The sequence below is a fragment of the Globicephala melas genome, chromosome 1, assembly GCF_963455315.2.
Source record: "Globicephala melas chromosome 1, mGloMel1.2, whole genome shotgun sequence".
In the NCBI taxonomy this organism is placed as follows: domain Eukaryota; kingdom Metazoa; phylum Chordata; class Mammalia; order Artiodactyla; family Delphinidae; genus Globicephala; species Globicephala melas.
This window is the reverse complement of record NC_083314.1, coordinates 157,724,532-157,749,267: the sequence shown is the minus strand read 5'-3', so window position 1 is coordinate 157,749,267 and position 24,736 is coordinate 157,724,532. Positions and strand designations below refer to the sequence as shown.

Sequence of the window (24,736 nt, the reverse complement as noted above, 5' to 3'; positions counted from 1 at the left end):
TCCAGTGACTTGCTACAGTCAACTGTTAATGCTTCCAGTTCTAGGGCGTACAAGCCACAAGCACGATGCCCACACACCTCCAGGAGGTATCAGCTTCCATTCTTTCTCAAATACTGCCTTTGCTTAGACTGTCCCTGTACGTGCAGCACCCTGCACTCCTTTCTGAGCCTCAAGGCCTGACTCAGATGTCACAGTCACCACGAAGTAGTCCCACAAGCAGTTGGCTGTCACCTCTATTCTCTCATGGAATTCTGTTTTGATCTCAAATACAGCATTATTATATTACAGTTTAAATCTCTTCACTTAAAGGCTGGTCCTTGGACCATCAGCATCACCTGGGACCTCGTTAGAAATGCAGAGTCCAGGGCCCCACCCCAGGACCTACAGAATGGGAATCTAAATTTTAACCAGATACCAGTGATTTACATACATTTTCAAACTTGAGAAACACTGGTTTAAATCTTTCCCTGGTTGAACTATAAATCTTTTTAGGGCTCTCCTTCACCTCTGTACCCACAGCACATCATAAGGCCTGATACCCAAATGTCTTGAGTTAAGTTATTTACAATTATTACATATGTGACAGAATAGATTTTTTTAAATTTCTGGAAGAAAAAAAAATTCCTGGAAGAATATACACCACATTATTAAAAATGATTACGTATCTGGTAGGTGGACATTGTGCATTTTTCACTTTCTGTAATACTTCAATCTTTCACAGCCAGAATGTATTATCCTTACAGGTAGAAAAACATGATGACTTAAAAAAAAACATGTAAAATATAACATTATAATACATTCATAAAATGGTATATAATTGTGTTGAGCTATATTCACAGATATGAAAAACTGGCCAAACTATATTAAGATTTTTTTAAAGGATAATTTAAACAACAATATTTATCAATAACACCCTAATTGTTTTGTTAAAAAAACTTGTGAATACGGACACTAAAAAGATACTTAACAAAATATCTCTGGTGGAGCTTGTTTTATACTTTTCTGCATTTTAAATGTTTTCTACAATTTTTCTGTTTTTTTTTTTTTTTTTTTTGCCGTACGCGGGCCTCTCACTGTTGTGGCCTCTCCTGTTGCAGAGCACAGGCTCCGGACGCGCAGGCTCAGCGGCCATGGCTCACGGGCCCAGCCGCTCCGCGGCATGTGGGATCTTCCCGGACCGGGACACGAACCCACGTCCCCTGCATCGGCAGGCGGACTCTCAACCACTGCGCCACCAGGGAAGCCCTCTACTGTTTTTTAAAAAGCATATAACACTTTTGTAATACGAAAAAAGTCGTTTTCATTTTGAAAAATATCTATATTCTTTATTAAGCCTCTTTACATCCAATGACCCAGATTTTTACACCAGCCCAGGAAGTTGACAGGTCGGGAAGTACCACGACCATTTCACTGATGAAGGCACTGGGCCTCAGAAACCCAACCCTGAACACCTGACTGTGAGCTGGTGTTCTCCCATCTACGCAGCCACCCCAAGATCAGAGAACTGTAGCAAGTCAGTCACCAGCTTTGGTTTAAAAAAAACAAAAAACAAAAAACTGTTATTTGAGGAGTCCCACTATCCCCAGTTACTTACTCTCAGATAGTAAGAGCAAGAGAACCCCTCCAAACACAAAGCATTCAGAATAATTCATGATGCTCCACCTCCCCCTGGTGGTAGGCTCTGGAAACTAAAATTGTTTTGATGATAAGGAGCTACTGCAATTCGAAAACAGTAACTGTTTTCCACCAATATCACCTCTACTTCTTTATTTTTCTAAAATATCTATTTATTTATTTGGCTGTGTCAGGTCTTAGTTGCGGCACATGGGATCTTTCGTTGCAGCACGCAGGCTTAGTTGCCCCTCGGCATGTGGGATCTTAGTTCCCTGACCAGGGTTCAAACCTGTGTTCCCTGCATTGGAAGGAGGATTCTTAAGCGCTGGACCACCAGGGAAGTCCCACCCCTTCCTTCTTTAAATCATCAAAGCCACCTTTTTTCATCAAGGAGTTGGATACTGACACAAATACACGAAACCAGGACCTGGTGTCAACGAGGCTCAGAGCTCTGGATGATGCTGGGGGCAGCGGCACTCTCTACCCCTGTGCTTTCCTTCCTTACCACTTCTGTGGCTGTTGCTTCTGCCCCCAGTGTTCTTCTGCACGGCCTTTCCTGCATCCTCTCTGTCTCTGTCCACTCCCCTGAGCCTTAGGAAAGGGCAAGGTGTGACCATGTGCCCTCACCCAGGACCTGGCATGAAGAAGACCCAACATCCAGTACAATCCTCAGGCTCTAGGCACTGACATTTCCAATAAGTCCAGTTGCAATGCTGACATTTCTTTAGAAATATCAGAGCGCAGTAAGGTCGGTCTTCAACTGCGTCCCCCTAGTCTCCCGATAAACACACGGCTTCTTCACTCTTCCAGGAAGAAGGAAACATTCAACAGGATATCTGGAACAGGAAGAGAGAGAATACATGGCATACCACCTCTCCAGAAAACACAAAACATCAGATTTGTAAAAGCTACAAAGGCACCATGAGGGCATCTCTACATGCTTTCAAAGAGGTGAGACACAGAAAGAAAGGAGGGGAGGAGACACGAAGGACTAAATGAAAACCAGTACCTCGTACAAGGTCTGGGTGTTCGTCTTCCGAAATTCGGTCCCAGGCTTTGGGCAAAGCTTGGATGTTTCCCAAGTCTCCCCACTGGATTGAGGACAGAAGGTACTTCCTCTTCAGGTACCTTCCTGGGAGTTAAGGAAGGTGCTCAAAAAGAAAATGAATTATGCTGAAGGAAGAAAATACCCTGGAGAGAGCTCCTGGGAGCGAGAAAAGTGAAGGCGCAGCTACTGCTACATTTACCAGGTGGGCAGGACTCGCCTCTGCTACGCATCTTTACCGAGCCCTTCTTTACACACATGGCTCTGGGCTACAGGGAAAAGGACAGAAACACTGTTCCTGCAATCTGGGATCTCACCGTGGTGAGAAAAAAACAGAAACTGAAAAGACTCTAAATGACAGGAAAGATAAAACTCAGTGGAAGTTCAGAGGATGAGTTCATCGCCTTTAGAGGACAGGAGGAGGATTCCAGCACATAATGGATTCAGGGGCAGGACATTTCCAGTGCGGCTGGCATGGAACGATGTGCAGAGTAGCAGGAAAGGTGGCTGAGAGGGCAGGTGGAGTCAGAACACAAAGACCAGCACGGGGGTTCTCGTCCTCAGAGCACCAGAAGCTACTGAAAACTCCTACACAAGCAACAGGATCAAAACAAGACTTCCGGAAGATAGATCTGCGGAGTGAGGCCACTACCTGGGGGTGGCTTAGAGGGAAAGAAGCCAGGGTCAGAGAAACCTGTCTAGAGACTGCATGTGACTAAGGGTCCAAGTGAGAAACAATGGTAGAGTCAGTGGGGATAGAGAAGGAAACTACAAGAAGCACCAAAGAAACAGAATGGAAGGACTTAACAGCTGAGCGCTGACATTCTTACAACGGCAGCTGGCACACCATAAGCGCTCAGTGAGGGTGGCCCCAGCTACTGCTCCCACTGCCCACGCTGCTGCTTCCACCACTGTGGCCGATGCTGCTACGCTGCAAGCAGAAAACAGCAGGAAGGGGGGAAAATGCTGCTTAAGTTTCCAGACTAAGCGATCAGACAGGTTTGATGCTACAACTTAAGGAAACAGGAGCTGAACAGGAGTGCTGGACGGAGGATTTCAATTCTCCATTTCAGCTTGCAGTTCCGCGAGATTCCAGTGGGAGGCATCTGCAGGAAACTGAAAATCAAAACTAGAGGCAAGAATAAAGGTTGGCTTGGGAGTGATTCAAATGAAGGTAGAAACTCCAGCCAGAGGGTAGATGCGACTAACAGGCAAGAATTGAGAGGAAAAAGGTGAGAGAACTCCAACTAACAGGTCTTTCTGCTTCCACCCAAGTCCTTCCTCAGAACATAGCTGGGTGATACTGTTGAAAACATAGGTCTGATCAGGTTACTCCTCTACTCAAAACCTTCTATAGCTTTCCATCTCACTCAGAGTAAAAGCCAAAATCCTTTCAAAGACCTTGGAGGCCCCACCAGGCCTAGCTCTGCCTCTCTGACCACATCTCCTGTTAGACCACCCCCCTTTCACTCGGCTCGAGCCCCACTGGCCGCCTTGCTACTTCCTGAACATACCAGGCTCGCTGTCACCTCAGGGCCTTTACGCTTGCTGTTTCTTCTACCTGGAACACTCTTCCCCCAAATACCCCCATGGTTCTCTCCCTCACCCTCTTCAGGTCTTTTCTCAAATACCACTTTCTCAGTGAGGCCTTCCCAGACCACCCTATTTAAAACCACAAGCCCACCCTCACCCCTCGCTTTCCTCATTCCCTGCTCTATTTTTCTCCAAGGCACTTATCACCATCTGACACTCTATATAATTTCCTTTTTTTAATGCTTATCTTCTAGCACCTAGAGCAACGCCTGGCAGGGAGCAGTTACTCAATAAGTGATTTAAGGAATGACTGTACAAAGGAATGCAGAAAGAATCCAAGTTCAAGAACCAAAGAGAACTGACCCATACTGTATATTTTTGGGCAATCTTGCGAAAACTGAAATTAAAAAGACTTCCTGGAGCAGTTCTGGAACTAGCTGAGATGTGTGCAAAGGATACAAACCTCGATAATGTCTCTCGATATCCTGTAACCACTCCAACATTTCAGCCACAGAGGGGCTTGCAGCTGAAGCCTGCAGGACAGCATCGAGGCTGATCATGTCTGCATGCTGCTCATAGATCTGAAGCACGTGTTCCACGTGGCTGCTGACTACATCGCGCACCTTGAGGAGGGCGGCTCTGGGGGAAGAGTCTGATATCAGGCAACATCATGAGAAAGGCCTAAGGCCAGGTTCCTTAACCTCAGCACTAAGGACATCTTGGACCAGATGATTCTTTGTGGTGGAGGGCTGCCCTGTGCATTGCAGGATGTTCAGAAGCATCCCTGACCTCTACCTACTAGACGACAAGAACACACCATGCCTCCACCGTTCCCAAGGTGTGACAATCAATAACGTCTCCAGATATTTACTGCCACACATCCCAGTGGGGAAAACTGCTCCAAATGAGATCCGTTCGTCTACGGAGATTGATGATGGTGCCTTGGAGGCAGGGGTGGCTCAAGAATTCAGAACTGACTTAAAGATGGAGAGGCTGAAGTTACATGGCTCTCAAAGCTGTGTGATGATGTTATTCCCAGCTGCCAAAGAAAGTAAAGACCAAGCGGCCCTTCTGGGGCTGCCATACAGGACAGCAAATGCTCACACACAGTCCAATGCAATGTACGTGAAAGGAATAAGCAAGAGGAAACTGAAGCAACAAACCAGCAGTGTTCTCAGGCTACCTCGTGCCCCATACTGGTGAATTCTTGAATAGGTAAGATTTGGGCTCTTGACACACCCAGACTACTGTGGATCTTAGGAAAGTTACTTATTCTCAATCACGAATAGAAACAGTCTCTTTTGTTCACTGTGCATCCTAAGTACCTAAAACATCGAGACCGGCAGACAGAACAACAAACAATTGTCCAATGAATGAAAAGGATTGTTGTGAAGAGTAAATGCAACAATGTATATTAAGTGCTTTGCGAAGTGCCTAGCTTATGGTAAATTTTGTTATTATTCCATTGGTGACTCCAAGGGGCCCAGCCACCAAGACGAAGGCTACAACTTCCCAAAGGGCAAGGCAGTCCCTAGCCTAGAATTGCAGCTTTCAAAAATGTTTGACTGTGACTCACAATTAAAAAATAGACTTAAAAGTAACAGCCCGACACTCACACACAAACACGTAATCAATTGAAATAAAAGTTCACAATCTTAGAAGGTACCGTGACCTAATTTAATTGATTGTCTTGTCTCTCTCTTTTACTCAGCTTAGGAACTAAGTCTGCTTCATTGTTGTATTCCTAGCACCTGTGCTTGGCATCCCATAGGGGCTTAATAAAATGTTTTTTGTACAAATGAATACAAAGAAGGCCCCATCTTTGACAGTTTCCTATTAGTCTATGGCACAGACTCTACACACTAGAACCTTCTCTTGTCCTGGTCAAGGAAAGGCCATACGTGCCCTGTCTCTTCTCTATCCTCAATTACCTGTAACTCTAAGGTAGAGGGTCTAACATTAGGCATAGTAAGAGCTTAGAGACGTGCTACTCCGGGCACGCAGACACCAATGAACAGCTGAACAAGTGGCCCTGGTGTCAGGCATACTTGGGTTAGAATCCCAGTTTTACTATTTACTAACTGCACAACCACAGGCAATCTGCTTGAGCCTCAGTTTCCTCACCGGAAAAATTAATTAAGTGAGGTTAAGTCAAAGAGGTGTTGAAAGATTTTATGAGATAATGTATGTAAAACCCTTAGCTCTGGCACCTAATAAGTTTACAGTATAGCTCCTCACTGCTTTTTACCTAAGAAAGACTATAGAGGAGGGCCAATAAGCGATCCCCATTGCTCTTCTGTTCTGCTTTGATAACTTTTACTAAGTCCACCACTGTCACGCCTAGTCTGACAAGGGAGGTGCCAGAAAATGCCTTCTTGACAGAGATCCCATTGCAACAAACGGAAAGGAGCAAAGGCTGACATATCCCTAAATACCACGCTCTCAAGTAAGAAGAAAAACACCCTTCCGACTGATCCTAGCTTATTAAACACGCAGTTTTAAAATCTTTCCGCCAAGAGCGAGCGCCACTGAGCCTCTTACAGCCTCTCCTCTAGCCTGTCCAGGAGGGTGTCACCAGCCGCCAGCTGCTTGCGCCTCAGCCGCTCCTGTAAGTCTGGGAAGGCCCGAAGTGACGGCACATCCTCAAATCGCAGGTTCTGTGCGGCCTGCAGCTGCTCTGCCAGGTTGCTGAGGGATGCCAGGAGGGGCGGGCAGTCCCTGAGAGCGCTCTGCCACAGGCCCTGCTGCTCCTCCACCACGGGAAAGCACTTCCTCAGGGCCTCCTGCACCGCGAGCAAAGGCTGGTCTTGAGTCATCTTCCGTTGGGGGAAGGAAAAAAAAAAAAACAAAAAAAGCATTAGGGTTCCAAATCGATAGGGGAAGGACCGGGTCATGGGTGGGAGTTATTTCCGTTCGCAGGTGAGAACAGCGTTTCCTCAGGTAGGGCCGTCTACCCCTCCCGACAGGAGTTTCTAACGCGAGGCGTTGTCTTACCTTTAGAGGGGCTCTCGGAAGGCAGGACCCTTGTTTCCCACCGCGGGAAGCGTTTCCTGACTATCGCTCGGAGGAGGCTCGTCCGGGTTCGGGCAGTTTCCTGTTTTAGACTACGGGTTCCCCGGGCCTATCCGTGCGTCCGGAGCCAGAAGCTTGTCTCCTCTCCTTGAGGCTGCGGGTCGCTTTCCCTAAACCAGCGGGGAAACTTAAAGCTAAAGCAATCAAAGTTTAAGAACCTTCCAAGGGCCCCAGCCTGCCTCCGAGTCTCTCTACGCATGCCCCAACATGGCTACCGAGTCGCGAAAATATGCCGTCAATGCCTTCTGGGTACTGTAGTCCTACATGTGGACTGGCTGTCCGATCGCAGAGCTTCCCTGTGATTGGTTATTGTGGGATCCTCCTAAGACGGCGGCTTCTCACTGGTCAGCCTGTGGCAGTTTGAATTTGGTGGCGGCGGTCGCACGTCCGGTTAGCCCCGGAGCCGCTCTCTCTCAGCTGAAGCAGCCAGGTTTTTCTCAGCCCCTGTTTCGGGACCCACAGGTGGGTGCCTCGCAGATCTTTTATGCCCAGGCCCCGAAGGGCAAGGGTCCCCCTCCAAAGCCCCTGGGGTGCCCTCCGCCCTCTCCCTCACCCCTGCGGCCCCTTGTCCCTCCCCGTCTCCGCCGCTGACGCCTTGTGGCTCGGCCCCCTCTCCCCGCAGCCTCCATCGAAGCGCCATGGCTCCGGCTAGGAAGGGCGGCAGTCGGGTGACCAAGACCAGCTCGGTACGGAGCCGAAAGCTCGCCTCTTTTCTTAAGGACTTCGACCGTGAAGGTAAGGGGCGGAGCCCGGGTGGTCGCGAGCACCTGGGGCAGTCGCGGGGTGCTGGCGGATTGGGGCGCTGGCAGCACGGATTCCAGGCCGCATTCGCCCGCCGGGTGACCCGTGTCCCGTCCGCTCTGCCCTCTCGCAGTGCAAATACGATCCAAGCAGATTCAGTCAGACAGGCAGAACCTCCTCAAGGAGATGGATAACTTGTACAACATCGAGATCCTGCGACTCCCCAAGGCGCTGCGCGAGATGAACTGGCTCGACTACTTCGGTAAGAGCTGCTAGTCTTTCCCCAGGCCTCGGCCTGGAGCCCTTCTGTGGTTACCATGGCAGCCTTCGTCTTCTTAGTGAGGTACTCCAAGATCACTGTAGGAAACTGCAGCCCTACTCCTTCCCCCCACTCCCTGTCTCACCTCCCGGCTTTACTTTTCTCCTTAGCTCTTGCCCTCATCTACCTCTGCAGGCAAGCAAACGTTTTCTCTAAAGGACCAGATAAGAAATATTTTAGGCTTTGTAGGCCAGAGGGTTCGCTGTCGAAACTACTCAACTTTGCTGTTATAGTTCCAAAACAGCTGCAATGAATGGGCATAGCTGTTTTACAACAAAAACTTACTTATGGACACACTGAAATGTGAATTTGACATAGATGTCACGTGTCATGAAATACTCTTTTTGGCGGGGGGGATATTTTATCCAACCATTTGAAAATGAATGAGTGGCTTGGTTTATTACCAGACCTCAGTTGGAAGGATAATCCCAAGCAGCTCTTCCTGCAGCTTAGGGAAAATGCCAATTTAGAAATGGGCATATCAAATTGTGAAGTGCAGGACTCAAGAGTTTTCCTGGCCAGAGAAAAATCCCAGCCTGTTCCCCACCCCCTTGCTAAATGTCCAAGGAAATGCAAAAGGCTGTCCTTTTGCTGGGTTACCCTTACTTTTACTATTTTCCTTATTGTTCTTTACCCAGTATATAGCCTCCTTCCTGGATAGAAATGCATGTTCTGTTCACATGGTAGACGTTCAGTGATGCTTTTGACTTCCCCTTTTATTTATTAACCTATTTGTGCATCTCTGCAAATATTCATTGAGCATGTGTTAGGCACAATGCTAGGTGCTGAAGATGCATTGGGAAATAAAACAGGCGTTGTCCTTGCCTCCAGGAACTTACAAGTTAGTAGAGAAGGATCATTTTTAAAATTTGGACATGATTATGTATTTAAAATTATGAGTACTACTACAGAGAATTGAGTAGTGCTCAAGGAGCACATTTATGTAGTGCTTTCTATGGCAGACAGGCACTGTACCAAGTGTTTTCCATATATTAACTGATTTCATCCTCATCACAACCATATTAATTGTTAATATTATCCCTGTTTTATAGACAAGATTAAAGCACAGAGATTGTTTACTTTGCTCAAAGTCTCATAAGCTAGTTAGTGACAGAGTCTACTTGAACCAGGCATTCTGGTTCCAAAGCCTGAGTTCTTAACTATTATAGGGGATACTACCAGTTTTTCCAGCCAGAGGACCTAACCTAAGTTTTTATTCTACATCTAAATCTGCAAAGGCCTCTTCATTCAATACACATTTACTCCCTACTTACTGTGTGACATTTTTGTGTGTGTGTGTGTGTGTGGTACGCGGGCCTCTCACTGTTGCGGCCTCTCCCGTTGCGGAGCACAGGCTCTGGACGCGCAGGCTCAGCGGCCATGGCTCACGGGCCCAGCCGCTCCGCGGCATGTGGGATCTTCCCAGACCGGGGCACGAACCCGTGTCCCCTGCATCGGCAGGCGGACCCTCAACCACTGCGCCACCAGGGCAGCCCTGTGTGACATGTTTTTGCCAGAAGCTATGGGTATTATCTCTGTCCTCAAAGAGTTCAGTTCAAGGCAGGGCACTTTTACAGTTTTGAGTAGTTGTTGGATGTGACGATAGTGAGCAACTAACTCAGCACATTGCAGCGATCTGCTGAGAGAGAAAAATAAGCAGAGTTTGCGTTTGAGCTGAGTTTTGAAGTATGAATTAGAAATGTTTTGGGTGCAGAGGAATATTTCGGGCAGAGGGAATAAGTTCCGGGGCACTGAGTCATGAGAGACAGTGGCACATTTGGGAAATAACAGGCGCTCTGGTGTGGCGGGACTGAGAATAAGCCGTGAGGGGAACAGTCAAGCTTGGAGAGAGGCTAAGCTAGGTTGTAAAGGCTCCTGAGTGCTGGATCAAGGGCTTAATCTGTCAAGTGTAAGAAAAGTAAGTGGTCATGTTAGGGAGGATGGTTTATTATTTAAATTATTAGAATCTGATAGTAACTAAACAAAACGTTCTTTTCAAAGCCCTTGGAGGAAACAAGCGGGCGCTGGAGGAAGCAGCAACAGTGAGTGACTTCTCCTATTTTTGAACTGTTGGTTAGTTTTAAGTTTAGTCTGTTCACAAAATTCAACCAGTGGGTGCTGACTGTGGAAGAGGTTCCAGAGGGGAAGTATCTGTGTCAACAAAAAAATTATAGTTGTCAAATGCTGAGTACATGAAGCCCAGATAATTTCAAGGTTTATAAAGAGAGGTAGTTCTTTTCTTGGCAGGTTCCTTGCAGCTCTTTGCCCGGACCTTTGCAGGGGAAGAAGAAAGCTTAAAGTCCAAGTTCCTTTAAGCCCCCGCATCATTACACGGTGACCTGGCCTGCTAGACGAGGCAGAATAAAGAGTTTAGATCTGCACTGTCTGTTACAGTAGCCACGAACTACGTGTAGCTCTTTAAATTAATTAAAATTAATAAAATATTCAGTTCCTCAGACACACCAGCCACATTTCAAATGTTCAGTAGCCACTTTCCATTCCATCATCTGTTTCAGACAGCACTCGTCTGTCTAGCACAGCACTTTCTAAGCTAAGCCTTGACAGCTTCAGAATCCCCGTCTGAGTACTCCATGCAGTCTCTGCCAGCCCAGAGATGAAACCTGTGTCATTCCTAGTCTGTAACGACTATTCTGATATTTACACGTGCCCTGCAAGAAAAGGCCTGTGAATCATGCCTGCTTTTGCCTATTCCCATACATATAGTTACCACGGGGAACAAATTTAATTAGAATGGCGACTGGAAGCCTTTTTGAAGGCCCCAGGGGCAGAGTAGAAAAACTTTTGGCCCTCTAGACTTTAAAAAATAAAAAAAATTTTTTTACAGTAACTATGTGAGGTTCTGAATGTGTTAATTAACTTGATTGTGGTAATCATTTCACAATGTGTGTGTATCACAAATCCTCATGTGTACACTTTAAATATGTTAGAATTTTATTTGTCAATTATACCTCAATAAAGCTGGAGGGAAAAAATGAGAAGGCTGACATAGCATCAAGTGTGGTAGAGAATATGGGTCATTAGGAACTTGTTTGCTCCTGGCATGTAAACAAGTACAATCACTTTGGAAAACAATTTTGCATAATATTAAGGCTGAACACTTGTGTACCCTACAACCCTGTAATGCCCCATCCCTAAGTATATAGCCAAGAGAAAACTTGGACAGGTGTGCATCAGACACATGTATAAGACAGTTGAAAGTAACAGTGTTTGTAATAGCAAAATACTGTTGAGAGGAGATTGGACAAATCCATCGTGATAGATATTACATAGCAGTGAAAACAAATTATCTACAACCACAAATAGTGATCAAAAACAAAAGCAAACAAAATATTGTTTAAGCACATACACATTTGTGGAGAAACACACACACACACTTTCTTTCAAGCAAATGGAATGATGATAGTGGTTATCTCTAAGGAATGACAGAATTAGGAGACTGGTCACCTTTCGAGGAGAGGCAAGGAAATAGAACAGGGAAAAATACATAGCCTAGAAGCAAGTAATTGGCAATGTTTTAGGCCTTCGTTAGTATGGTGGGTTTATGGAAGTTCAATATTTTGTAGTATAACTAACATAACAATCTTTTGTATGTATCAAAGAATATGTTTTGGGTTTTTTTGTTTTTAATATTTTACTTATTTATTTGGTTGTGTGGGGTCTTAGTTGCGGCAGGCAGGCTCCTTAGTTGCAGCTCGTGGCCTCCTTAGTTGCGGGAGATGGGCTCCTTAGTTGTGGCATGTGAACTCTTAGTTGTGGCATGCATGTGGAATCTAGTTCCCTGACCAGGGATCGAACCCGGGCCCCCTGCATTGGGAGCACGGAGTCCTATCCACTGCGCCACCAGGGAAGTCCCAAGAATATGTTTTTTAATTAATGTTTTTAATCTTAAAATATTGTTCCTCATATTTGATGGAATATACCTTTTGTTTTCTGGCTGTGTTCATTACAGGCTGACCTGGATATCACAGAAATAAACAAACTAACAGCAGAAGCTGTTCAGACACCCCTGAAATCTGCCAAAAGTGAGTACTTTCCAAAACCCCTTGTTGAACGGAGAGAATGAAGGCCTAGTGTGGTTGGCTGGCTGCTTGAGGAGACCTCACTGGAGGAACCTCTTCCCTCTAATGCCTGGTCCTCAGTCTTGCAAATCCAAAAATTTGATTTTAGCCTCTGCATTCAGTTAATGATATGCAGGACTGATAACTAACCGAACTCTTTAGACCAATGTGTGAGCTAAAGTGAAGGTTAAAGAAGAAAAACAAAAGCTGTGCTGGAAACCAAACAGTGTTGCCTGCTTGCTTCCCTGAGTTAGAGAGGTGAGCAAGGTTTGGAGAGGTGCTACAAGACACGTTAGTGCCGGCCAAGACTCTCCCTGATGTGATCAGAAGGGTTCAAAGAGCATTGCGAAAGGACCAACTGTCTAAGCATGTCATTCCATGTTGCTCAATTCACTGACCCATCTGTGGAAAATTCTCTCACATACACGTCCAACACTCTGAGAAACACTATCTTAAAGGGTAAGTTTGGGGGAAGCTGGGTTGTAATTAGTGAGCATAGACTCAGGCCAGGGTGAGTTCTGTTATGGACGTGATTTCACTGTCATTAAGCTCCAGTAGCTCAATGCATCCAACTCCAGTGAGGATGAACCTGACCCAAGACCTGGAGTTTGGGGCTGCCCACCAAGCGGGCACCTTCTCCACTGGGCCAAGCCAGAAACACCATCCAGTTCTTGTTCCAGCTTGCCTTCCATCAGAGCTGTCCTGTAGCATGAAGACGGCATGATGGGATTTTCACTTTCCTAGTGTCATGTTCCAGGCCTGTCCCAGCAAGGTTGTGACGTAATTGGACTTGGGTGTTCCTAGAGTTAGTTCCTTAGCTGCAAATCTGCAATCTGTTAGGTCGCTTTGGGTTATTTCTACATTTAGGTAATGTCCAATTTCTCTTTTGAATTCCACTTTTTTTTTTCCTTATTTGGTGTGTGGGGTGTGGGGGGCTGGTCTTCCGATTTCACCACTGGGAACTGAACACACTGGGACCCAGGTCAAACAACAGTAGAAATTGGTTTTGTGTCCTCTCGACCACTGGACTTCAACTACATTGTAAGCAATTTTTTTTTTTTTAAGCTATTTTTTTTTTAAGGTAAATATACTTAGATTCTTATTTGTGTCAGGGAGAAAAAAAAAGCTTAAAAGTCATTAAGTCTGATCTCTCCTCCTATAATTAAATTTCTCTATGGAATCCCTGCTTGGGATTTTCTAGCCCATGGTTGTACGTATTTAACAGTGAGACTACCTGTCATCGATAGACAGCTGTAATGGTTAGAACGTTTTTTCTAATTTTGAACCAGAGTTTCCTGTGGTATCTACATATTGATACTGGTTCTGCTCTTTGAGGTCCCATAGAGCTGTCTTCCATATGACAACCCCTTAAATATTTAAAAATTGGTATTATTTCCTCCGTTATCATCCATCTTAAACATCCCTCGTATCCTTTTTCCTTCTAAGATGATAGTTGTAATAATTTATTATTTATAAATAGTATTTTATTATAATAAATAGTAATACTTATAATGTGTTCAATACCATCCAAGGGACTTTACATTCATTTGTCCCACAAATATTTAATAAGCACTTACACAGTAGGCGCAATTCTAGGGTTTGGGATGAATAACAAAGACCGTGTTTTTGTGGGGCACACATTCCAGGTCTCATCATATCCCTATGAAGTGGCTCCTCCCTTTTAGATGATCACCATGAAAGCCATGTGACCTAGTCAGAGGCAGGGCCAGGCCTCAAGCTCAAGGCTATCTGACTCCAGCGTCTGCAATCTTATTCAGAATGCTGGGCTGCCGTACAAAGCATTATATGGGGTTTCTTAACCACTCTTGAGACCCTCTTTTTTGTCTACACCCTCTTTTTTTTTTTAAAGTCATCTTTATATTGGATCTATTTCTTGATTACAGCCTAAGAGTACATAAGTTTTATTTCCTATAAGAAATGTGAATGCATGAAAGTTTATTCCCATGAGAAATATCACTCTGTTAAAACTTTCTTATAGCACGAAAGGTGATGCAAGTGGATGACATGATAATGGAAGAAGAAGAGGAAGAAAATAAAAATAAGAATCCTCAAACTGCAAGAGTAAGTAGGCACTCTGATTCAGGGCTGGAGCCTGTCAGGAGAAAAAGGAAATACTTAAAGTATGCTCCCCCAGCACCCTTGGGCACAGCCTTTAAAATGAGTGAGATTTCACTAGCTGGAGAAGAAAGGGAAGGGAATTCCAGGAAGAGGAATGAAAGTGCCCTTTAAGGAACAGGAAGCAGTTTGGTATGGCTGGGGAGTAAACTGTGAGGGTGATCTGGGGAGAGCAGGGGCCAGAAAATGAATGGCCTTGTGTGCCAAACTTGGAAGTTGCAGTTTCATGAGGTAGGTCTTGGTAAATGACATGACCAGATAGGTATTTCAGAATAGGATTCGGGATAAATGGGAGAGAGGAAAAACTAGAGACAAGGGAACCAGTCAGGAGGCTACTGTAATTCTTTTTTTTTTTAATTTTTTTTTTAATTGAAGTTTAGTTGATTTACAGTGTAGTGCCAATCTCTGCTGTACAGCAAAGTGACTCAGTTATACACGTAGAGACATTCTTTTTTGTATATTTTCCATTACAGTTTATCACAGGATATTAAGTATAGTTCCCTGTGCTATATAGTAGGACCTTGTTGTTTATCCATCCTATATGTAATAGTTTACATATACTAATCCCAAACTCCCAGTCCTTCCCTCCCTCATCCCCCTCCCTCTTGGCAACCACAAGTCTGATCTCTATGTTGTGAGTCTGTTTCTGTTTTGTAGATAGTTTCATTTGTGCCATATTTTAGATTCCACATATAAGTGATCTCATATGGTATCTGCCTTTCTCTTTCTGACTCTTAGTTCACTTAGTATGATAATCTCTAGTTGCATCCATGTTGCTGCAAATGGCATTATTTTGTTCTTTTTTATGGCTGAGTAGTATTCCATTGTATATATGTACCACATCTTCTTTATCCATTTCTCTGTCGACAGACATTTAGGTTGCTTCCATGTCTTGGCTATTGTGAATAGTGCTGCTATGAACATAGGGGTGCATGTATCTTTTTGAATTACAATTTTGTCCGGGTATATGCCCGGGAGTGGGATTGTTGGATCATATGGTAATTCTGTCTTTTAGTTTTCTGAGGAACCTCCACACTGTTTTCCATAGTTGCTGTACCAGCTTACATTCCCACCAATAGGGTAGGAGGGTTCCCTTTTCTCCACACCCTCTCCAGCATTTATTTGTAGACTTTTTAATGATGGCCGTTCTGACCGGTGTGAGGTGGATTTGATTTGCATTTCTCTAATAATTAATGATGTTGAGCATCTTTTCATGTGCCTACTGGCCATCTGTATGTCATCTTTAGAGAGATGTCTATTAAGGTCTTTTGCCCATTTTTCGATTGGGTTGTTTGTTTTTTTGTTGTTGAGTTGTATGAGCTGTTTGTATATTTTGGAGATTAAGCCCTTGTCTGTCCCATCATTTGCAAATATAGTCTCCCATTCCGTAGGCTTTTTCCTTTTTTTTATGGTTTCCTTTGCTGTGCAAAAAGCTTGTAAGTTTGATTAGGTCCCATTTGTTTAGTTTTGCTTTTACTTCTATTGCCTTGGGAGACTGACCTAAGAAAACACTGGTACAATTTATGTTGGAGAATGTTTTGCCCGTGCTCTCTTCTAGGACTTGTGTGGTGCCATGTCTCATGTTTAAGTCTTTAAGGCATTTTGAGTTTATTTTTGTGCATGTGTGAGGGTGTGTTCTAACTTCATTGATTTACATGCAGAGGCTGCTGTAATTCTTGAACTGAGGCACTGACCCTGTAAAAAGAGAAGGGATGGTTCTGCGATAAGTTTTATAATGGAGAGTAGGCAAGACTGGTAGAGGGAAGGAGGGACCAGAGATGACTAGGTGGTTTCTAGTCTAGGGAACTGCCATCCGGTGGCATGTGGGGCACAGGAGGAGGAGGAGTGCTGGGTTAGGGCTAAGGGGAGCAGTCCCTGTGTCAGTTGTTTGGCCTGCTGAGTGTTCAGTACTTCTCCAGGACAGCTCGCCCTGACAGAAATCTCAGCCTGGAGCTCAGGCAGAAGTAAGAGACTGAGAGACAACGACTCCCAGATCTTTAGGTGGTTGTCCCAGCGAGGGAGTCGATGAGGTTGTACAGGGAGAACGTGGAGGGGAGGCTGAGGATGGACCCTAGGAGGGAAGGTAGAAAGAGGAGCTCGTGAGGCAGCCTGCAGAGGGCCAGCCAGAGAAGTGGGGAGGTGGGTGGATCTTAGAAACAAGGGAGGATGTCAGCAGGTAAAGAGTGATTCCTGTCAGGTACCTCCGAGGACTCAGCAAGGGTGAGGACTGCTGAGGGTTCCTTGGATTGGGCACCTGGGTGCCCTTAGTGACCATCACAGCAGCACTTTGTGAGGGGGTGGGAGTGGGGTGGGGAGACCAACCAGGCTGTACTCAGTCCAGAAGACACTTACCTTCACTCTCAGTCAAAGGCCTCTATTCTGAAGACTCAGGCAGTATAGATTCTTAGTTGATCAATTATGTTCAGAATTATTTAAGTCACTGTGAATTCTGTGAGATAGACCTTCTGATGTTCGGTATTAGTTTTCTTTTCCAGAGCTGGTACCCCTTTCCCTTACCTTTCCCCTTTGCAGGGCCTTTTGTAACCTCAGTTTCATTTGCCTGTGACTTCAGGTTAAAAGGTGTCCTCCATCCAAGAAGAGAACCCAGTCCATACAAGGAAAAGGCAAAAGTAAAAGGTAACAGGTTTTCCAGATTTGGATGTTTTTGGTTTTATTGGAGAACCACATGCATCATGGCAGAAAGAGGTGGTAAGGGGCTTTTGTGACTTGTGTTCAAGTTGAGCTTCACATCATCGAATCCTCCAGTGTCCGAGCTGGAGGGGCCTCTAGAAACCGTCTGACCCAACACCTTCTCTGGTTCTTCTGCCCACGTTCTCTATCTCCCCCCCCTTTTTTTAAATGCAAACAAGGAGATTAAGACTCAGAAACACAGAGTAAGCACTGCATATTTTGTTCAGTTACCTGACAGTCCACGTATAGAGCTATCCACAGTCGGTCACAAAGTGGCTGTCACCTACCTGTAGTTAGTTTCTTAAAAGATTCCTCCTCGGGCTTCCCTGGTGGCGCAGTGGTTGAGAGTCCGCCTGCCGATGCAGGGGACACGGGTTCGTGCCCCGGTCAGGAAGATCCCACATGCCGCGGAGCGGCTGGGCCCGTGAGCCATGGCCGCTGAGCCTGCGCGTCCAGAGCCTGTGCTCCGTAACGGGAGAGGCCACAACGGTGAGAGGCCCGCGTACTGCAAAAAAAAAAAAAAAAAGATTCCTCCTGTTCTTGCTAAATAATGAGTCACCGTAGACTTGGAACTGTTTATGCTGGGAGTTGGGGGGAGGGGCTGCCTCTTAACAGGCTCAGGAAAGTAGTCACTGGGGCGTGTGTCTGTGAAGCGGTGGGCTCCTCCCATTTCTCCCTGGGCAGTGGGAGCTGTCTGGCAGGAGGACAGGAGCTCCAGCTAGGGGGCCTGCAGGGTGCTGAGGGGCTGGCTCCTTCCCCTCATTCGTTAGCTTGATTGATAAGTCAGATTCTGGAGGCAGGCGGCCTGGGTTCGGAGTTCTGGCTCTGCCCTAATTGGCTGTATGATCTTGGGCAAGTTATTTCACTCAATATGCCTGAGTTTCTGCATCCGGAAATGAGGATCATGGTGCTTCTCAGAGGGTGGTTAGGAGGGCTGCACGAGCTAATGTGTGTAACGTGCCCAGGATAGGCTCTGACATGGTCAGTGTTACCTGCCTCTGCGGCTGCCGTCCCTGGACCTGAGAGTTGGCGTACCTAATGGTCATGTCTCACCTGTAGGTCAAACCATTGTGCCACTGTTACCCCAGCTGTGGGCCGACTGGAGTTGTCTATGGTGAAACCAACTCCGGGCCCGACACCCAGGTTTGACTCAAGGTAAGTATTGACAGCAGCACTTGGATTTTTGTGGGAGCCCAACATTTGATGTTTGCCAGAAAAGAAGGGTGTTTAAGAAAATAGTGGGAAGCCCCTAACAGAGGAGGGTAACTGCCTGGGTTTCCTAATGTTTGCCTCTCCCCTGAGTGTAGATCTGCGTGTTTTTGGTGACAAAATGATTCTTTACCTGTCCCTGATGACTAGGAGGCCTCTAGTGACTGTTTTGGTCTTTTCCGATTCTGATCAAGTTTATTTTAAATTGGTAGGTACTCTCCCATACTCTTGGTAGGAGTGAAAATGGACACCACCTTTTGGGAGACCAGTATAAACAAGGATGTTCTTATAGCATAAATTAATCCCTTCCATAGTGCTGGTCAAGTAGATAGGACATGGGGTATAGCCATAAAATAAGTACATCCACATGTGCTGATGGGGAAGAGCTTCATGATCACAAGCATCTCCAAAGCAGGTGGCAGGGCAGCGTGTCCTAGATGACCCCATTTGATAGAAAGTTTCTGGAAGGACGCATAAGGAACTGAGAGTGGTTATCTGGAGTGGGGAGAGTGAGGAAGACTTACCTTCTACTTCTAATTCTCTTCCTTAACTGCTTATTGTTTTTTTTTTACCTGAGTACATAGCAAAAGACATTTAGGGAAAAATAGATGGCAGCATTTTAAAGGTCTTGAGAAAGTCACTTTGGGAATTAATATAATGATGATCTCTGAATCATCCAACTTTGACCCTGGAAAAGTCCTCCTGATGGAAGCGCTTAGCCACTCTTGGAAGTATATTAACACAGTTTATTTCTGACTTTGTGGATGGATGGATGGATGGATGGATGGATGGATGGATGGATGGATGGCTGGTATCCATATGGAGCTTTGGACCTAAAATTTACATGGATAAGAATTAACTTTCGCTAGATGTATGTTTGATAATTACAACCTCCTTCCTCCAGCTGTGTTTAGTCAATACTGCTTTTTAACCCTAAATTTAGAATGCGCCTTCTTAGAAATGTGTGATTTGAAAACTGCAGCTTGAGGCCAGATGGGGTCAAGGTGTCATTCAGTCTGCCAAGCCATCTTTACAGAGACTTTCCCACTTTATAGGGTCTTCAAGACCCCAGGCCTGCGCACTCCAGCAGCCAGAGAGCGGATTTACAATGTCTCTGTAAATGGCAGTCCTCTTGCTGACAGCAAAGAGATATTCCTCACCGTGCCAGTGGGAGGCGGAGAGGTAAGTGTTCCAGAGGGCGATCAGGCCATGGCATGCTGCTTACTCAGCATTTCTTTCTCTTGTCCATCACCCACTTCTCTCCCAAAACCCAAAGTCCCTTTGGTTGCATGGCTTCTGATATCCACATTTCTGTAGGACTCAGAACCATTTCCTCTCCCAGGTTAGAGCTCCAGACTGGGAAGATCCTTGCCCAGCTCTGGGGTTCATTTGTTCATCCACTAACATTTGCCCATCTGTCTTGTAGCAGGTTCAAGATGTAGAAGACATTCCTGCCCTTGAGAAGCAGTTCAGTAGTCAAGCTAGGCTCCCAATTAACTGTAACATGTGATGTGTGCAGTAAGGGAGATATTAAAGGGCGTGCAGAGGAGGGCACTATCGGGGTGCGTGCGTGCTTAGTCTGGAAAGGGGAGCTCGAGCTGTGTCTTCCACTTTGTGTAGCTTCGAGGGGTCTGAAGCAGGCAGAGCAAGTTGCTGACCTCGGCTCCTGGGACGGAGGGGATGGTTTATCTCAGATGAGGTCTGCAGGGCGTTTCTAAGCTAACGTGCACCCCTTCTACTCAGCTGATCCAGCTATCGGCCCAGTGATAAACACCGACGGCATTGTCTCTTTCGGGTTAACTCCCCTCCTGCCTGCCTTGCCATCCCCCTCCACAAGTGCAGGACATCGAGGGACCCCAGAGCACACTGGGCTGCTGGGTGGAGGTTCCTGCCCTGAGGGACGTGCCACGTTAACCCTCTCCCCTCCACACAGAGCATGCGGTTATTGGCCAGTGACTTGCAGAGGATTGATATCGCACAGCTGGATCCAGAGGCCTTGGGAAACATTAAGAAGCTCTCTGTAAGTCTCGGGTTCCTCTCCACACACAGGAGGCCTCCAGTAGCCTTCTGGGTTTAGCCGTACTTAGGATTGCCTTTTGGGTCTGGCCTGCTGCTTTACACTTACAACTGTGTGGCCTCTTTCCCCCAAGGGATTTTGACTGTTATCCTGCTTACTGAGCAGCAATTCTGTCCCTAAATTGATGCTGAGTTTTGGTCCAACCAGAGTGCCTGCCACAGAAGTTCCACAAGAGAATCAAATCCTGCCTCATTCAGGCAGTTGGTGCCTGTATGTTAGGGCACAATTGACCCCCCGGGGACTGAAACTTCCTCACAACAGTTCGGGAACAGGGTGAGGAGCTTGCTACCAGGAATCCCACAGAATCAAAGAAAGCACTGAACAGGCAGGCCCTCTGAGTGGTGGGACCACCAGTGCCAGGAGTTGATGGGGCTCTGCTCTGGTGCACCAGCTCCTTTAGCAACTCTGTCTTTGGGGCCCGTGCCCTCACCTCTCTTGCACCTCGTCCTTCCCTCACTCAGTGGGTAACCTTCTCCACGAGGCTCTTGGTTCTGTTCTCCCTTACCTTGAGTCAATATGTGGCTCTGGGCAGCCACACTCCCAGCTCTGACTCTATTGCTCCATTGCCCAACGCAGACAGTCCAGTTTCAGTCTTATTTAAATTCTCAAGAGGAAGAATTGAATTAGCTCAGCTTTGGTCAGACGGGCCTCCCCGGTCCCTTCCGCTTTGATTTTGGCTGGTGGATGGGAACACCTAGTGCAAATATGACTGCTGTAGGTCCCCCCTCCTGGGGGGAGGTCTGTGAAGGGTACATCCAAGTAAGGGGATGGGCGGAGCGACTTTCCCAAACATGTTGTACAGAACAGAGGCCGGTGCTGAGATCAGGCACATACCCAGCCCCCCGGATCTGGTGACATCCATCATCTAGCTGGACCTACAGCATTGCTGTTCCCAAATTATACCTTCACTGTCTCATTTGAGATGGTATTTTGCTCCTTTGTTCAGATGAGAAATGGAGATTCAGAAAGGTTAGTTCGGTCTGCATTGGTGGTATAGAGGAGAGCATAGCTGCCTTCCAGAAAGGTTAGTTTGTTCATGTTACCAATAGAGGATGGAGGGCTGAGATTCACTCAGACCAGCCTGGCCCCAAAGCCAGTGCTACCTGAGCAGACTATGTGCTAAGTGGGCAAGCCTCCCAGCTTCGTCCTCTCTAAAGGGCCTCTCTCCTTGTCCTTTCAGAGCCGTCTTGCTCAAATCTGCAGCAGCATACGGACTCACAAATGAGGCTGCTATTCCAAGAAGCCCGATTTCACAGGATGGACCTTCAGTGGGCACTTCTGGGACCCTGAAGATACCTCTTCCCTTGGGCTTATTGTCTGTTTGAACGTGAAGTTCCAGAGCAGGGAGAAGCGTTCCTCTTGGAGAATTCAGGAAGCGTTGCTATTGGCACCTCCCAACCCAGGTGACAGACACTGCCTCTGTGTCCATAGAGCCCAAACCTCCTGCCATTCTCCCAGCTGAATTCTCCTTCCTGCTCTCAGCTGCCGCCTCTGCCTGCCGTAGCTCCACGTCCTCCTCGCCCTGCCCTAACTCCAGCCGAGGCTGCACAGGGGAGCCTCATGTTCTCGGGAAGACTGCCAACTCGCCCTCACCGGAGAGCCCGCTCCAGCTGGCGTTCCCGCCCTGTGCGTGCTTGAGGCTGGGAGCTAGGCTCAGAGAAGTGAGCTCCGTGAGAGGGCGGCTCCAGGAGCTGGGAGGGACTGTGCAGATGGGGCCAGGACCTGTCACAGCAGTGACCACAGGAGGAAACACCTCCCCTCCTGCGCACATCCCCTCCCTCCTGTGGTGGGTACTGACAGGGCTCTGCAATCTTAACACCTGCCATGCCCAGTAGTTTGGTTTCAAGCTGACTTGTAGACTAGTATTTTGTATTATCCCTGTTTACCAAAGACCAAAACTTGGTTTGTGGGCAGTTTCCATGTCTTACTCCTCTACCTCTCTGGTTAGTCCAGTTAGTGGGAATCTGGATAAGGGAGCTGTAGGGTTTAGGTTCATCGGGGGATTTTACACGACTGGCCGCAGAGGGACTCTAAGCTGTCCGTGGCCCTGTGGTCCCCACCAGGCCTGTAGCCTTTGCAGAGAGCACTTCTGTCTTCTGAGGTTCATGGGGGAGTGGGCGTAGCTTGCCTGGTGGCCTCATTCCTCACGTTTGGCCTCTGCCCTGGCGTGGGCTGTCACATGGGCACTGAGATCCCTGCGCTCCAGCCAGCACCTGTGCCCCAAAGAATCATTAGATGTGGTTTGAGAACGTGGGAGCTGAGAGTCCCCACCCCAAGCCCGAGAGCACAGTGTTCTGTGTATGGCTCTTTGTTGTACTCTATTATTTTCCTACATGACCATTCTAGTCCAGTCCTGTTCAAGATGTGTTCTTTTCAAGTTGTTTTATTCTCCCTTTCCTGAGACTTTTGTACATACTGTTTTCCTGAGTCATGGTATCTGTAAGCTGATTTATTCTAATCAGAGCTACTGAAAGGTACCTGTTTTCAATAAATTGTGGATTTGTTTTTAATTGATATTCCGCCCTGCCTGTCATCTCCAAGCTGTGTTACCTGGACCAGAGACAGTTTTGGAGCTGAAGCTACTGGAGTGAGGGTCTGCAAGCAGCTACTTTCCTCAGAAGATGCAAAACCCTTTACTTTAGGCAGAACCTCTCTGATACCTGAAGAGGGGGCCCTCTCCCCAAGATCCAGGTCACGGGTAACCTTTCCCCAACATCTTCCTTCCATGAGCTAGAAATTTACATCATGGGGGCACAGTATCTAGGGTACCTATAGTTTACTTGTGTAGCAAGTCTCGTTGGCCAGGGACAAAGCAGGGGCCCAGGTGATTCAGTGATCGTGCTTCTCACTTCCCAAGCTCCAGGCTCTGGCAGATCTGCCTTCCTGGAATTCGCTCTTCGCCGAAATGATCGACGTGGGGCTCACGGCGGAAGAGAAGACAGACTGGGGTCACGTTCAGCAGGTCATCGGTGTTGACAGTTTAGGGAGAAGGCCCTTCAGTCAGTGACAGCATTTAGAGTAGAGGTTACTCATTTCAAGCAATTAAGTCACCAAAGCTGAGGCTTCTACCTTTTCCTTCATTGTCTGGTACACTGTTGTTACGTAGAGCCTGGCGTCAAGAAAACACTTAGGATCCAACATTCTTTACTCAAAGCCACCCTCACCCTAGTTTCGCTCCAGCTGCACTACTGCCTGGACCCAGTTGCAGGGAATGTGCAGTAAATACCAGTCACACGACAAAGATGGAGCAGTCCTTCATTCCATACAAGAGCTGGCTTGGAGACGGTAATGAGCTCCCCATCCCAGGATTTAAGGCATGGGCTGAACTATCACAGGGCTGGCATGCGGCAAAGAAAATTCAAACCTTACCGCCAGCCCATAGACCAAAAAGGGCCGCAAACGCTTTTCACCGTTTGGATTTTGTCTTTTCAAATGAATTGCTAACAATTTAAAAATCATGAGATTTCACAAAAATAGTCACTAGCCACCAACAAATATCTAGCAACACGGGCCACAGTCAAGAGGAGCTGTGTAGCACTTTTCCTTGGCCCTCAGAGGCCTCTTCCCATTCAAAGGAATTCTTACCTCATCCCTGTGGGCAGTTTACTTTGTAGCCTCTGCTGTGTGTATAAAGCGAATAAAAGCAGAGCTGCTCTGAGCTGAGGGGAGGATGAGGCCCTCCCCGCACCAGGGGCGTTTCCAATGAACAGTAGTTTCAATCTTTGCCCTACAGGCCCCCCCGATCGTTCCAAAAGCCCTGCTTGGGACGTCCTGTTGAAAGAAGTCCAAACGTGCTGCCTTACGAACAGTTAGGTTCAATCAGCCACATGAAGAGCTAGTTCTCGCGGAGGCTGTGCTAGGACATCACCTAAGCATCGTTTATTCACAGCGTCAGACACATTGCAGCCCGGTCCCAAACCGAGCTCGTCATTTCCCACATCGCTGCTTAACCTGCTCCCCCCCCCTTACGTGGTCCATCTCCGGCAATGGCACCGCCACGGAGCGTTGCCCCCTCGGGGAAGCCACCCACTGCTCGCCCCTAGGGTAAACCCTGATCACACCGTCCTGTCATCTATTTCCTAAATGTGGCTCTTGCCCAGAGATCTCAGACACACACTTTGGAGACCCCTGTGGTGGGGCGGGGGGGGGGGCGAAACCCTCCCACACAAGTTACTTAACAGTTAAGCAACTGTCACTGACAGAGGCACCATAGCACAGAC

General features: G+C 46.9%; 2 protein-coding genes across 4 annotated transcripts; one reads left to right on the top strand and one right to left on the bottom strand.

The window, feature by feature from the left end:
• Positions 1 to 590: 590 nt before the first annotated feature.
• AIRIM (AFG2 interacting ribosome maturation factor) lies at positions 591 to 7,452 on the bottom strand. 3 transcript variants are annotated; one of them, XM_070045531.1, is made up of 5 exons: positions 7,187 to 7,452; positions 6,734 to 7,008; positions 4,652 to 4,831; positions 2,624 to 2,746; positions 591 to 2,450 (listed from the first exon to the last, which is right to left on the bottom strand). In XM_070045531.1, the coding sequence occupies exons 2-5, from the start codon at positions 7,006 to 7,008 to the stop codon at positions 2,348 to 2,350; spliced, it is 681 nt and encodes a 226-aa protein (XP_069901632.1). In that variant the 5' UTR covers positions 7,187 to 7,452; the 3' UTR covers positions 591 to 2,347. The 3 variants fall into 3 exon arrangements, with proteins under 3 accessions (XP_069901632.1, XP_030724725.1, XP_060163695.1); XM_030868865.2 differs by having other exon boundaries at positions 2,624 to 2,742; XM_060307712.1 differs by having other exon boundaries at positions 4,656 to 4,831.
• Positions 7,453 to 7,693: 241 nt separating this feature from the next.
• CDCA8 (cell division cycle associated 8) lies at positions 7,694 to 22,942 on the top strand. The gene is made up of 11 exons (XM_030868853.2): positions 7,694 to 7,726; positions 7,887 to 7,999; positions 8,139 to 8,267; positions 10,326 to 10,366; positions 12,295 to 12,367; positions 14,403 to 14,485; positions 17,112 to 17,176; positions 18,290 to 18,385; positions 19,495 to 19,621; positions 20,373 to 20,459; positions 21,697 to 22,942. Exons 2-11 carry the CDS (start codon positions 7,903 to 7,905, stop codon positions 21,739 to 21,741), a joined length of 843 nt encoding a protein of 280 aa, XP_030724713.1. The 5' UTR covers positions 7,694 to 7,726; positions 7,887 to 7,902; the 3' UTR covers positions 21,742 to 22,942.
• The last annotated feature ends 1,794 nt before the right edge of the window (positions 22,943 to 24,736 follow it).

Bases quoted from the DNA above. Each gene is read 5' to 3' on its own strand.
- AIRIM (XM_070045531.1), bottom strand. From the start codon at position 7,008: ATGACTCAAGACCAGCCTTTGCTCGCGGTGCAGGAGGCCCTGAGGAAG. The intron at 4,832-6,733 runs GTAAGAGGCTCA...CTCTTCCCCCAG, and splicing joins GACAGGCTAGAGGAGAGGCT to AGCCGCCCTCCTCAAGGTGC. The intron at 2,747-4,651 runs GTATCCTTTGCA...CTTAACTCCCAG, and splicing joins GAGAGACATTATCGAGGTTT to GAAGGTACCTGAAGAGGAAG.
- CDCA8 (XM_030868853.2), top strand. From the start codon at position 7,903: ATGGCTCCGGCTAGGAAGGGCGGCAGTCGGGTGACCAAGACCAGCTCG. The intron at 8,268-10,325 runs GTAAGAGCTGCT...TTCTTTTCAAAG, and splicing joins GAACTGGCTCGACTACTTCG to CCCTTGGAGGAAACAAGCGG. The intron at 20,460-21,696 runs GTAAGTCTCGGG...TTGTCCTTTCAG, and splicing joins GAAACATTAAGAAGCTCTCT to AGCCGTCTTGCTCAAATCTG.